Source organism: Pseudophryne corroboree, chromosome 5 (assembly GCF_028390025.1).
Source record: "Pseudophryne corroboree isolate aPseCor3 chromosome 5, aPseCor3.hap2, whole genome shotgun sequence".
In the NCBI taxonomy this organism is placed as follows: Eukaryota; Metazoa; Chordata; class Amphibia; order Anura; family Myobatrachidae; genus Pseudophryne; species Pseudophryne corroboree.
The window spans coordinates 3,269,672-3,283,196 of NC_086448.1; the positions used below are offsets into that span (position 1 = coordinate 3,269,672).

Consider the following 13,525-nt stretch of genomic DNA (forward strand, 5'->3'; position numbering starts at 1 on the left):
CGTACAATGACCTGACACTCCTCCAGCCTCACGTACAATGACCTCACACTCCCCCAGCCTCATGTACAATGACCTCACACTCCCCCAGCCTCATGTACAATGACCTCACACTCCTCCAGCCTCATGTACAATGACCTCACACTCCTCCAGCCTCATGTACAATGACCTCACACTCCCCCAGCCTCAGGTACAATGATCTTACACTCCTCCAGCCTCATGTACAATGACCTCACACTCCCCCAGCCTCATGTACAATGATCTCACACACACCCAGCCTCACGTACAATGACCTCACACTGCCCCAGCCTCACGTACAATGATCTCACACTCCTCCAGCCTCACGTACAATGACCTCACACTCCAGCCTCACGTACAATGACCTGACACTCCTCCAGCCTCACGTACAATGACCTCACACTGCCCCAGCCTCATGTACAATGACCTCACACTCCTCCAGCCTCACGTACAATGACCTCACACTCCTCCAGCCTCACGTACAATGACCTCACACTGCCCCAGCCTCACGTACAATGATCTTACACACACCCAGCCTCACGTACAATGACCTCACACTCCTCCAGCCTCACATACAATGACCTCACACTCCTCCAGCCTCACGTACAATTATCTCACACACACCCAGCCTCACGTACAATGATCACACACTCCTCCAGCCTCACGTACAATGATCTCACTCCTCCAGCCTCACGTACAATGATCTCACACTCCTCCAGGCTCACGTACAATGATCTCAAACTCCTCCAGCCTCACGTACAATGATCTCAAACTCCTCCAGCCTCACGTACAATGATCTCACACACACACCCAGCCTCACGTACAATGATCACACACTCCTCCAGCCTCACACACAATGATCTCACACACCTCCAGCCTCACGTACAATGACCTCACACTCCTCCAGCCTGACATACAATGACCTCACACTCCTCCAGCCTCACGTACAATGATCTCACACACACCCAGCCTCACGTACAATGATCACACACTCCTCCAGCCTCACGTACAATGATCTCACACACACCCAGCCTCACGTACAATGATCTCAAACTCCGCCAGCCTCACGTACAATGACCTCACACTGCCCCAGCCTCACGTACAATGATCTTACACACACCCAGCCTCACGTACAATGACCTCACACTCCTCCAGCCTCACGTACAATGACCTCACACTCCTCCAGCCTCACGTACAATGATCTCACACTCCTCCAGCCTCACGTACAATGATCTCACACACACCCAGCCTCACGTACAATGACCTCACACTCCTCCTGCCTCACGTACAATGTCCTCACACTCCTCCAGCCTCATGTACAATGATCTTAAACACACCCAGCCTCACGTACAATGACCTCACACTCCTCCAGCCTCACGTACAATGACCTCACACTCCAGCCTCACGTACAATGACCTCACACTCCTCCAGCCTCACGTACAATGACCTCACACTCCCCCAGCCTCATGTACAATGACCTCACACTCCCCCAACCTCATGTACAATGACCTCACACTCCTCCAGCCTCATGTACAATGATCTCACACACACCCAGCCTCACGTACAATGATCACACACACACCCAGCCTCACGTACAATGATCTCACACACACCCAGCCTCACGTACAATGATCTCAAACTCCTCCAGCCTCACATACAATGATCTCACACACACCCAGCCTCACGTACAATGATCTCAAACTCCTCCAGCCTCACGTACAATGATCTCACACACACCCAGCCTCACGTACAATGATCTCACACACACCCAGCCTCACGTACAATGACCTCACACTCCTCCAGCCTCACGTACAATGTCCTCACACTCCTCCAGCCTCACGTACAATGATCTCAAACTCCTCCAGCCTCACGTACAATGATCTCAAACTCCTCCAGCCTCACGTACAATGATCTCACACACACACCCAGCCTCACGTACAATGATCACACACTCCTCCAGCCTCACAAACAATGATCTCACACACCTCCAGCCTCACGTACAATGATCACACACTCCTCCAGCCTCACGTACAATGATCTCACTCCTCCAGCCTCACGTACAATGATCTCACTCCTCCAGCCTCACGTACAATGATCACACACACCTCCAGCCTCACATACAATGATCTCACACTCCTCCAGCCTCACGTACAATGATCTCACACTCCTCCAGCCTCACGTACAATGATCTCATACACACCCAGCCTCACGTACAATGACCTCACACTCATCCAGCCTCACGTACAATGACCTCACACTCCTCCAGCCTCACATACAATGATCTCATACACACCCAGCCTCACGTACAATGACCTCACACTCCTCCAGCCTCACGTACAATGATCTCACACTCCTCCAGCCTCACGCAGAATGACCTCACACTCCTCCAGCCTCACGTACAATGTCCTCACACTCCTCCAACCTCACGTACAATGATCTCATACACACCCAGCCTCACGTACAATGATCACACACTCCTCCAGCCTCACGTACAATGATCTCAAACTCCTCCAGCCTCACATACAATGATCTCATACACACCCAGCCTCACGTACAATGATCGCATACACACCCAGCCTCACGTACAATGATCTCACTCCTCCTGCCTCACGTACAATGACCTCACACTCCTCCAGCCTCACATACAATGACCTCACACTCCTCCAGCCTCACATACAATGATCTCATACACACCCAGCCTCACGTACAATGACCTCACACTCCTCCAGCCTCACGTACAATGATCTCACACTCCTCCAGCCTCACGCAGAATTACCTCACACTCCTCCAGCCTCACGTACAATGTCCTCACACTCCTCCAACCTCACGTACAATGTCCTCACACTCCTCCAGCCTCACGTACAATGATCTCAAACTCCTCCAGCCTCACGTACAATGACCTCACACTCCTCCAGCCTCACGTACAATGACCTCACACTCCTCCAGCCTCACGTACAATGACCTCACACTCCTCCAGCCTCACGTACAATGACCTCACACTCCTCCAGCCTCACGTACAATGATCTCACACACACACCCAGCCTCACGTACAATGATCTCACACACACCCAGCCTCACGTACAATGACCTCACACTCCCCCAGCCTCATGTACAATGACCTCACACTCCCCCAGCCTCATGTACAATGACCTCACACTCCTCCAGCCTCACGTACAATGACCTCACACTCCTCCAGCCTCACGTACAATGATCTCACACACACCCAGCCTCACGTAAAATGATCACACACTCCTCCAGCCTCACGTACAATGATCTCAAACACACCCAGCCTCACGTACAATGTCCTCACACTCCTCCAGCCTCACGTACAATGATCTTACACACACCCAGCCTCACGTACAATGACCTCACACTCCTCCAGCCTCACGTACAATGACCTCACACTCCAGCCTCACGTACAATGACCTGACACTCCTCCAGCCTCACGTACAATGACCTCACACTCCCCCAGCCTCACGTACAATGACCTCACACTCCCCCAGCCTCATGTACAATGACCTCACACTCCTCCAGCCTCACGTACAATGACCTCACACTCCTCCAGCCTCACGTACAATGATCTCACACACACCCAGCCTCACGTAAAATGATCACACACTCCTCCAGCCTCACGTACAATGATCTCAAACACACCCAGCCTCACGTACAATGATCTCAAACTCCTCCAGCCTCATGTACAATGATCTCACACACACCCAGCCTCACATACAATGATCTCAAACTCCTCCAGCCTCACGTACAATGATCTCATACACACCCAGCCTCACGTACAATGACCTCACACTCCTCCCGCCTCACGTACAATGTCCTCACACTCCTCCAGCCTCACGTACAATGTCCTCACACTCCTCCAGCCTCACACACAATGATCTCACACACCCAGCCTCACGTACAATGACCTCACACTCCTCCAGCCTCACGTACAATGATCTCACTCCTCCAGCCTCACGTACAATGATCTCAAACTACTCCAGCCTCACGTACAATGATCTCACACACCCAGCCTCACGTACAATGATCTCACTCCTCCAGCCTCACGTACAATGATCTCACTCCTCCAGCCTCACGCAGAATGACCTCACACTCCTCCAGCCTCACGTACAATGTCCTCACACTCCTCCAACCTCACGTACAATGTCCTCACACTCCTCCAGCCTCACGTACAATGATCTCATACACACCCAGCCTCACGTACAATGATCACACTCCTCAAGCCTCACGTACAATGATCACACACTCCTCCAGCCTCACGTACAATGATCTCAAACTCCTCCAGCCTCACGTACAATGACCTCACACTCCTCCAACCTCACGTACAATGTCCTCACACTCCTCCAGCCTCACGTACAATGATCTCATACACACCCAGTCTCACGTACAATGATCACACTCCTCAAGCCTCACGTACAATGATCACACACTCCTCCAGCCTCACGTACAATAATCTCAAACTCCTCCAGCCTCACGTACAATGACCTCACACTCCTCCAGCCTCACGTACAATGATCTCACACTCCTCCAGCCTCACGTACAATGATCTCACACACCTCCAGCCTCACATACAATGATCTCACACTCCTCCAGCCTCACGTACAATGATCTCACACTCCTCCAGCCTCACGTACAATGATCTCATACACACCCAGCCTCACGTACAATGACCTCACACTCCTCCAGCCTCACATACAATGACCTCACACTCCTCCAGCCTCACATACAATGATCTCATACACACCCAGCCTCACGTACAATGACCTCACACTCCTCCAGCCTCACGTACAATGACCTCACACTCCTCCAGCCTCACGTACAATGATCTCACACTCCTCCAGCCTCACGCAGAATGACCTCACACTCCTCCAGCCTCACGTACAATGTCCTCACACTCCTCCAACCTCACGTACAATGTCCTCACACTCCTCCAGCCTCACGTACAATGATCTCATACACACCCAGCCTCACGTACAATGATCACACTCCTCAAGCCTCACGTACAATGATCACACACTCCTCCAGCCTCACGTACAATGATCTCCAACTCCTCCAGCCTCACGTACAATGACCTCACACTCCTCCAGCATCACGTACAATGATCTCACACACACACCCAGCCTCACGTACAATGATCACACACTCCTCCAGCCTCACGTACAATGATCTCACTCCTCCAGCCTCACGTACAATGACCTCACACTCCTCCAGCCTCACGTACAATGATCACACTCTGATCACACTCCTCAAGCCTCACGTACAATGATCACACACTCCTCCAGCCTCACGTACAATGATCTCAAACTCCTCCAGCCTCACGTACAATGACCTCACACTCCTCCAGCCTCACGTACAATGATCTCACACACACACCCAGCCTCACGTACAAAGATCTCATACACACCCAGCCTCACGTACAATGATCTCACTCCTCCAGCCTCACGTACAATGATCACACACTCCTCAAGCCTCACGTACAATGATCTCACACACACCCAGCCTCACGTACAATGACCTCACACTCCTCCAGCCTCACGTACACTGACCTCACACTCCTCAAGCCTCACGTACAATGATCACACTCCTCAAGCCTCACGTACAATGATCACACTCCTCAAGCCTCACGTACAATGATCACACACTCCTCCAGCCTCACGTACAATGATCTCACACTCCTCCAGCCTCACGTACAATGATCTCACACTTCTCCAGCCTCACGTACAATGATCTCACACTCCTCCAGCCTCACGTACAATGATCTCAAACTCCTCCAGCCTCACGTAGAATGACCTCACACACTCCTCCAGCCTCACGTACAATGATCTCACACTCCTCCAGCCTCACGTACAATGATCTCACACTCCTCCAGCCTCACGTAGAATGATCTCACACTCCTCCAGCCTCACGCACACTGACCTCACACCCCTCCAGTGGCACACTCCTCCAGCCTCACGTACAATGACCTCACACACACCCAGCCTCACGTACAATGACCTCGCACTCCTGCATCCTCACGTACAATGACCTCACACCCCTCCAGCCTCACGTACAATGACCTCACACTCCTCCAGCCTCACGTACAATGACCCCACACTCCTCCAGCCTCACGTACAATGACCTCACACTCCTCCAGCCTCACGTACAATGACCCCACACTCCTCCAGCCTCACGTACAATGACCCCACACTCCTCCAGCCTCACGTACAATGACCTCACATCTCTCCAGACTCACGTACAATGACCTCACACTCCTCCAGCCTCACGTACAATGACCCCACACTCCTCCACCCTCACGTACAATGACCTCACATCTCTCCAGCCTCACGTACAATGACCCCACACTCCTCCACCCTCACGTACAGTGACCTCACATCTCTCCAGCCTCACGTACAATGATCTCATACTCCAGCCTCACGTACAATGACCTCGCACTCCTGCACCCTCACGTACAATGACCTCACACCCCTCCAGCCTCGCGTACAATGATCACACACTCCTGCACCCTCACGTACAATGACCTCACACCCCTCCAGCCTCGCGTACAATGATCTCACACTCCTCCAGCCTCACGTACAATGACCTGACACTCCTCCAGCCTCATGTACAATGACCTGACACTCCTCCAGCCTCACGTACAATGACCTGACACTCCTCCAGCCTCACGTACAATGATCTCACACTCCTCCAGCCTCACGCACAATGACCTCACACCCCTCCAGCCTCACGTACAATGACCTCACACTTCTCCAGCCTCACGTACAATGATCACACACTCCTCCAGCCTCACGTACAATGACCCCACACGCCTCCACCCTCACGTACAGTGACCTCACACCCCTCCAGCTTCAAGTACAATGATCTCACACTCCAGCCTCACGTACAATGACCTCGCACTCCTGCACCCTCACGTACAATGACCTCACACCCCTCCAGCCTCATGTACAATGATCTCACACACACCCAGCCTCACGTACAATGATCTCACTCCTCCAGCCTCACGTACAATGACCTCACACACTCCTCCAGCCTCACGTACAATGATCTCACACTCCTCCAGCCTCAAGTACAATGACCTCGCACTCCTGCACCCTCACGTACAATGACCTCGCACTCCTGCACCCTCACGTACAATGACCTCGCACTCCTGCACCCTCACGTACAATGACCTCACACCCCTCCAGCCTCACGTACAATGATCTCACACTCCTCCAGCCTCACGTACAATGACCCCACACGCCTCCACCCTCACGTACAATGACCTCACATCTCTCCAGCCTCATGTACAATGACCTCACACTCCTCCACCCTCACGTACAGTGACCTCACATCTCTCCAGCCTCATGTACAATGACCTCACACTCCTCCAGCCTCGCGTACAATGACCTCACACTCCTCCAGCCTCGCGTACAATGACCCCACACTCCTCCAGCCTCACGTACAATGACCCCACACGCCTCCAGCCTCACGTACAATGATCTCACACTCCAGCCTCACGTACAATGACCTCGCACTCCTGCACCCTCACGTACAATGACCTCACACCCCTCCAGCCTCACGTACAATGACCTCACACTTCTCCAGCCTCACGTACAATGATCACACACTCCTCCAGCCTCACGTACAATGACCCCACACGCCTCCACCCTCACGTACAGTGACCTCACACCCCTCCAGCTTCAAGTACAATGATCTCACACTCCAGCCTCACGTACAATGACCTCGCACTCCTGCACCCTCACGTACAATGACCTCACACCCCTCCAGCCTCATGTACAATGACCTCGCACTCCTCCAGCCTCACGTACAATGACCTCACACTTCTCCAGCCTCACGTACAATGACCTCACACTCCTCCAGCCTCACATACAATGATCACACACTCCTCCACCCTCACGAACAATGACCTCACATCTCTCCAGCCTCACATACAATGACCTCACACTCCTCCAGCCTCACGTACAATGATCTCATACACACCCAGCCTCACGTACAATGACCTCACACTCCTCCAGCCTCACGTACAATGATCTCACACACACACCCAGCCTCACGTACAATGACCTCACTCCTCCAGCCTCACATACAATGATCACACACTCCTCAAGCCTCACATACAATGACCTCACACTCCTCCAGCCTCACATACAATGATCTCATACACACCCAGCCTCAAGTACAATGATCTCACTCCTCCTGCCTCACGTACAATGACCTCACACTCCTCCAGCCTCACATACAATGACCTCACACTCCTCCAGCCTCACATACAATGATCTCATACACACCCAGCCTCACATACAATGACCTCACACTCCTCCAGCCTCACGTACAATGATCTCACACTCCTCCAGCCTCACGCAGAAAGACCTCACACTCCTCCAGCCTCACGTACAATGTCCTCACACTCCTCCAGCCTCACGTACAATGATCACACTCCTCAAGCCTCACGTACAATGATCACACACTCCTCCAGCCTCACGTACAATGATCTCAAACTCCTCCAGCCTCACGTACAATGACCTCACACTCCTCCAGCCTCACGTACAATGATCTCACACACACACCCAGCCTCACGTACAAAGATCTCATACACACCCAGCCTCACGTACAATGATCTCACTCCTCCAGCCTCACGTACAATGATCACACACTCCTCAAGCCTCACGTACAATGATCTCACACACACCCAGCCTCACGTACAATGACCTCACACTCCTCCAGCCTCACGTACACTGACCTCACACTCCTCAAGCCTCACGTACAATGATCACACACTCCTCCAGCCTCACGTACAATGATCACACACTCCTCCAGCCTCACGTACAATGATCTCAAACTCCTCCAGCCTCACGTACAATGATCTCACACACACCCAGCCTCACGTACAATGATCTCACTCCTCCAGCCTCACGTACAATGACCTCACACACTCCTCCAGCCTCACGTACAATGATCACACACTCCTCCAGCCTCATGTACAATGACCTGACACTCCTCCAGCCTCACGTACAATGACCTGACACTCCTCCAGCCTCACGTACAATTATCTCACACTCCTCCAGCCTCACGCACAATTATCTCACACTCCTCCAGCCTCACGTAGAATGATCTCACACTCCTCCAGCCTCACGCACACTGACCTCACACCCCTCCAGTGGCACACTCCTCCAGCCTCACGTACAATGACCTCGCACTCCTGCACCCTCACGTACAATGACCTCGCACTCCTGCACCCTCACGTACAATGACCTCGCACTCCTGCATCCTCACGTACAATGACCTCACACTCCTCCAGCCTCACGTACAATGACCCCACACGCCTCCACCCTCACGTACAATGACCTCACATCTCTCCTGCCTCATGTACAATGACCTCACACTCCTCCACCCTCACGTACAGTGACCTCACACTCCTCCAGCCTCACGTACAATGACCCCACACGCCTCCACCCTCACGTACAATGACCTCACATCTCTCCAGCCTCATGTACAATGACCTCACACTCCTCCACCCTCACGTACAATGACCTCACACTCCTCCAGCCTCATGTACAATGACCCCACACGCCTCCACCCTCACGTACAATGACCTCACATCTCTCCAGCCTCATGTACAATGATCTCATACTCCAGCCTCACGTACAATGATCACACACTCCTCCAGCCTCACGTACAATGACCTCACACACTCCTCCAGCCTCACGTACAATGACCTCGCACTCCTGCACCCTCACGTACAATGACCTCACACCCCTCCAGCCTCGCGTACAATGACCTCACACTCCTCCAGCCTCGTGTACAATGACCCCACACTCCTCCACCCTCACGTACAATGACCTCACATCTCTCCAGCCTCATGTACAATGACCTCACACTCCTCCAGCCTCGCGTACAATGACCTCACATCTCTCCAGCCTCATGTACAATGACCTCACACTCCTCCAGCCTCGCGTACAATGACCCCACACTCCTCCAGCCTCACGTACAATGACCCCACACGCCTCCACCCTCACGTACAATGACCCCACACCCCTCCAGCTTCAAGTACAATGATCTCACACTCCAGCCTCACGTACAATGACCTCGCACTCCTGCAGCCTCACGTACAATGACCTCGCACTCCTGCACCCTCACGTACAATGACCTCGCACTCCTGCATCCTCACGTACAATGACCTCACACCCCTCCAGCCTCGCGTACAATGACCCCACACTCCTCCACCCTCACGTACAGTGACCTCACATCTCTCCAGCCTCATGTACAATGACCTCACACCCCTCCAGCCTCGCGTACAATGACCTCACACTCCTCCAGCCTCGCGTACAATGACCCCACACTCCTCCACCCTCACGTACAGTGACCTCACACTCCTCCAGCCTCACGTACAATGACCTCACACCCCTCCAGCCTCACGTACAATGACCTCACACCCCTCCAGCCTCGTGTACAATGACCCCACACTCCTCCACCCTCACGTACAATGACCTCACATCTCTCCAGCCTCATGTACAATGACCTCACACTCCTCCAGCCTCGCGTACAATGACCTCACATCTCTCCAGCCTCATGTACAATGACCTCACACTCCTCCAGCCTCGCGTACAATGACCCCACACTCCTCCAGCCTCACGTACAATGACCCCACACGCCTCCACCCTCACGTACAATGACCCCACACCCCTCCAGCTTCAAGTACAATGATCTCACACTCCAGCCTCACGTACAATGACCTCGCACTCCTGCAGCCTCACGTACAATGACCTCGCACTCCTGCACCCTCACGTACAATGACCTCGCACTCCTGCATCCTCACGTACAATGACCTCACACCCCTCCAGCCTCGCGTACAATGACCCCACACTCCTCCACCCTCACGTACAGTGACCTCACATCTCTCCAGCCTCATGTACAATGACCTCACACCCCTCCAGCCTCGCGTACAATGACCTCACACTCCTCCAGCCTCGCGTACAATGACCTCACACTCCTCCAGCCTCGCGTACAATGACCCCACACTCCTCCACCCTCACGTACAGTGACCTCACACTCCTCCAGCCTCACGTACAATGACCTCACACCCCTCCAGCCTCACGTACAATGACCTCACACCCCTCCAGCCTCGCGTACAATGACCTCACACTCCTCCAGCCTCGCGTACAATGACCCCACACTCCTCCACCCTCACGTACAATGATCACACACTCCTGCACCCTCACGTACAATGACCCCACACCCCTACAGCTTCAAGTACAATGATCTCACACACACCCAGCCTCACGTACAATGACCTCGCACTCCTGCACCCTCACATACAATGACCTCACACCCCTCCAGCCTCACGTACAATGACCTCACACCCCTCCAGCCTCACGTACAATGACCTGACACTCCTCCAGCCTCACGTACAATGACCTCACACTCCCCCAGCCTCATGTACAATGACCTCACACTCCTCCAGCCTCACGTACAGTGACCTCACATCTCTCCAGCCTCATGTACAATGACCTCACACTCCTCCAGCCTCACGTACAATGACCTCACACTCCCCCAGCCTCATGTACAATGACCTCACACTCCTCCACCCTCACGTACAGTGACCTCACATCTCTCCAGCCTCATGTACAATGACCTCACACTCCTCCAGCCTCACGTACAATGACCTCACACCCCTCCAGCCTCACGTACAATGACCTGACACTCCTCCAGCCTCATGTACAATGACCTCACACTCCTCCACCCTCACGTACAGTGACCTCACATCTCTCCAGCCTCACGTACAATGACCTCACACTCCTCCAGCCTCACGTACAATGACCTCACACTCCTCCAGCCTCACGTACAATGACCTCACACCCCTCCAGCCTCACGTACAATGACCTGACACTCCTCCAGCCTCACGTACAGTGACCTCACATCTCTCCAGCCTCATGTACAATGACCTCACACTCCTCCAGCCTCGCGTACAATGACCTCGCACTCCTCCAGCCTCACACCATGCACATCAGTCTCCCGTACACTGATGCTCCCAGCCTCGCTCCATATACTGTACACCACTGCATTGTGATGCTGGATGTTATAGTGCAGACCTGCGGGCCATGATGAGATACCGGTCAGCCGGAGCCCCCAATCCAATGTTTAGAGAGCGGACAGTGTTGAGGTTTCGGAAAACGAGCAGCATGGGCCGTGGCAGATTGCGGAGCACTCGTATAATGTCATCAAACTGTTCCTTGGCCATATCTTGCATGTACTGTGTCTCCTCCTTGGTCAGGGCATTGCCCAGGGTTCTGGAGAGAGACAGGGGTCGCTGCAGGAGAATCTCACAGAACAGGAGGTAATCTAGAGAGGCAGGAGGAGAATCAGTAGAGCGCGGACACGTGACCGCAATAATACACAACATTGGTGGATATCCACAGACCTTTCACTCCCAGCTCCGCGGAATAGCGCTCCATGGACGGCCGGTTCCGCAGTACAATCGCCCTCCAGAGTTTACACAGAGCAGTGCGGTCCCTGCGAGAAACAGCAGCGCATTTTATATATATATATATATATATATATATATATATATATATATATATATCAGACGCCGAGCACGCAGCGACACACCCAGACACGCGGCTCGTTACCTCTCACTCAGGTATTCATACAGGCCGTGATCCAACAAGACCAGACGCGCTTTCCCATCCGGGCCAGTATTCACCAGAACTAGAAGGATGGAAATTAGATCAGATTACCTGATGGACTGAGATACAGGTACCCAGGGGGCCGCTCTGTCCTGAGATAACCCACACCTTACACTACAGGGGCCCCGGGTCCCATATCACCCTAACCCACATACAGCCCATCCCGTCACAACTTACATTACAGGGGCCATTATATATATGAGTCTCCTGGGTGGGGGTCTGCGTGGGTAATTACCGTTTCCTGGGTGGGGGTCTGCGTGGGTAATTACCGTTTCCTGGGTGGGGGTCTGCGTGGGTAATTACCGTTTCCTGGGTGGGGGTCTGCGTGGGTAATTACCGTTTCCTGGGTGGGGGTCTGCGTGGGTAATTACCGTTTCCTGGGTGGGGGTCTGCGTGGGTAATTACCGTTTCCTGGGTGGGGGTCTGCGTGGGTAATTACCGTTTCCTGGGTGGGGGTCTGCGTGGGTAATTACCGTTTCCTGGGTGGGGGTCTGCATGGATGAATCCTGTAAAGAAAATTTGCTCAGCAAAAACCTTTATAACCTTCTCAGCAACCTGAAAAAAAGGGAGAGATAAATTACCATAAAACTCATTTAAGGATCTGCATGCAGGACGAGGCACAGCGGGGCTCTGCACGCCACAGCACGAGGCACAGCACAACACAGCACGGGGTACAGCGGGGGCTCTGCACACCACAGAACGAGGCACAGCGGGGCTCTGCGCGCCACATGTCGAAGCACAGCTGGGGCTCTGCGCGCCACAGGAATGGGCACAGCAGAGCTCTGCGCGCCACAGGAATGGGCACAGCAGAGCTCTGC

General features: G+C 53.4%; 1 protein-coding gene across 3 annotated transcripts in view; it reads right to left on the bottom strand.

The window, feature by feature from the left end:
* The window catches only part of ADCK5 (aarF domain containing kinase 5), a 178,123-nt gene that overhangs the window by 57,544 nt on the left and 107,054 nt on the right, over positions 1–13,525 (bottom strand). For all 3 annotated transcript variants that reach the window (XM_063921063.1, XM_063921062.1, XM_063921061.1), the window contains 4 exons: positions 13,181–13,262; positions 12,651–12,729; positions 12,443–12,534; positions 12,114–12,363 (listed from right to left, as the gene is read on the bottom strand). In XM_063921063.1, coding sequence (XP_063777133.1) covers positions 12,114–12,363; positions 12,443–12,534; positions 12,651–12,729; positions 13,181–13,262 — 503 coding nt within the window. The remainder of the gene's footprint in view (positions 1–12,113; positions 12,364–12,442; positions 12,535–12,650; positions 12,730–13,180; positions 13,263–13,525) is intronic.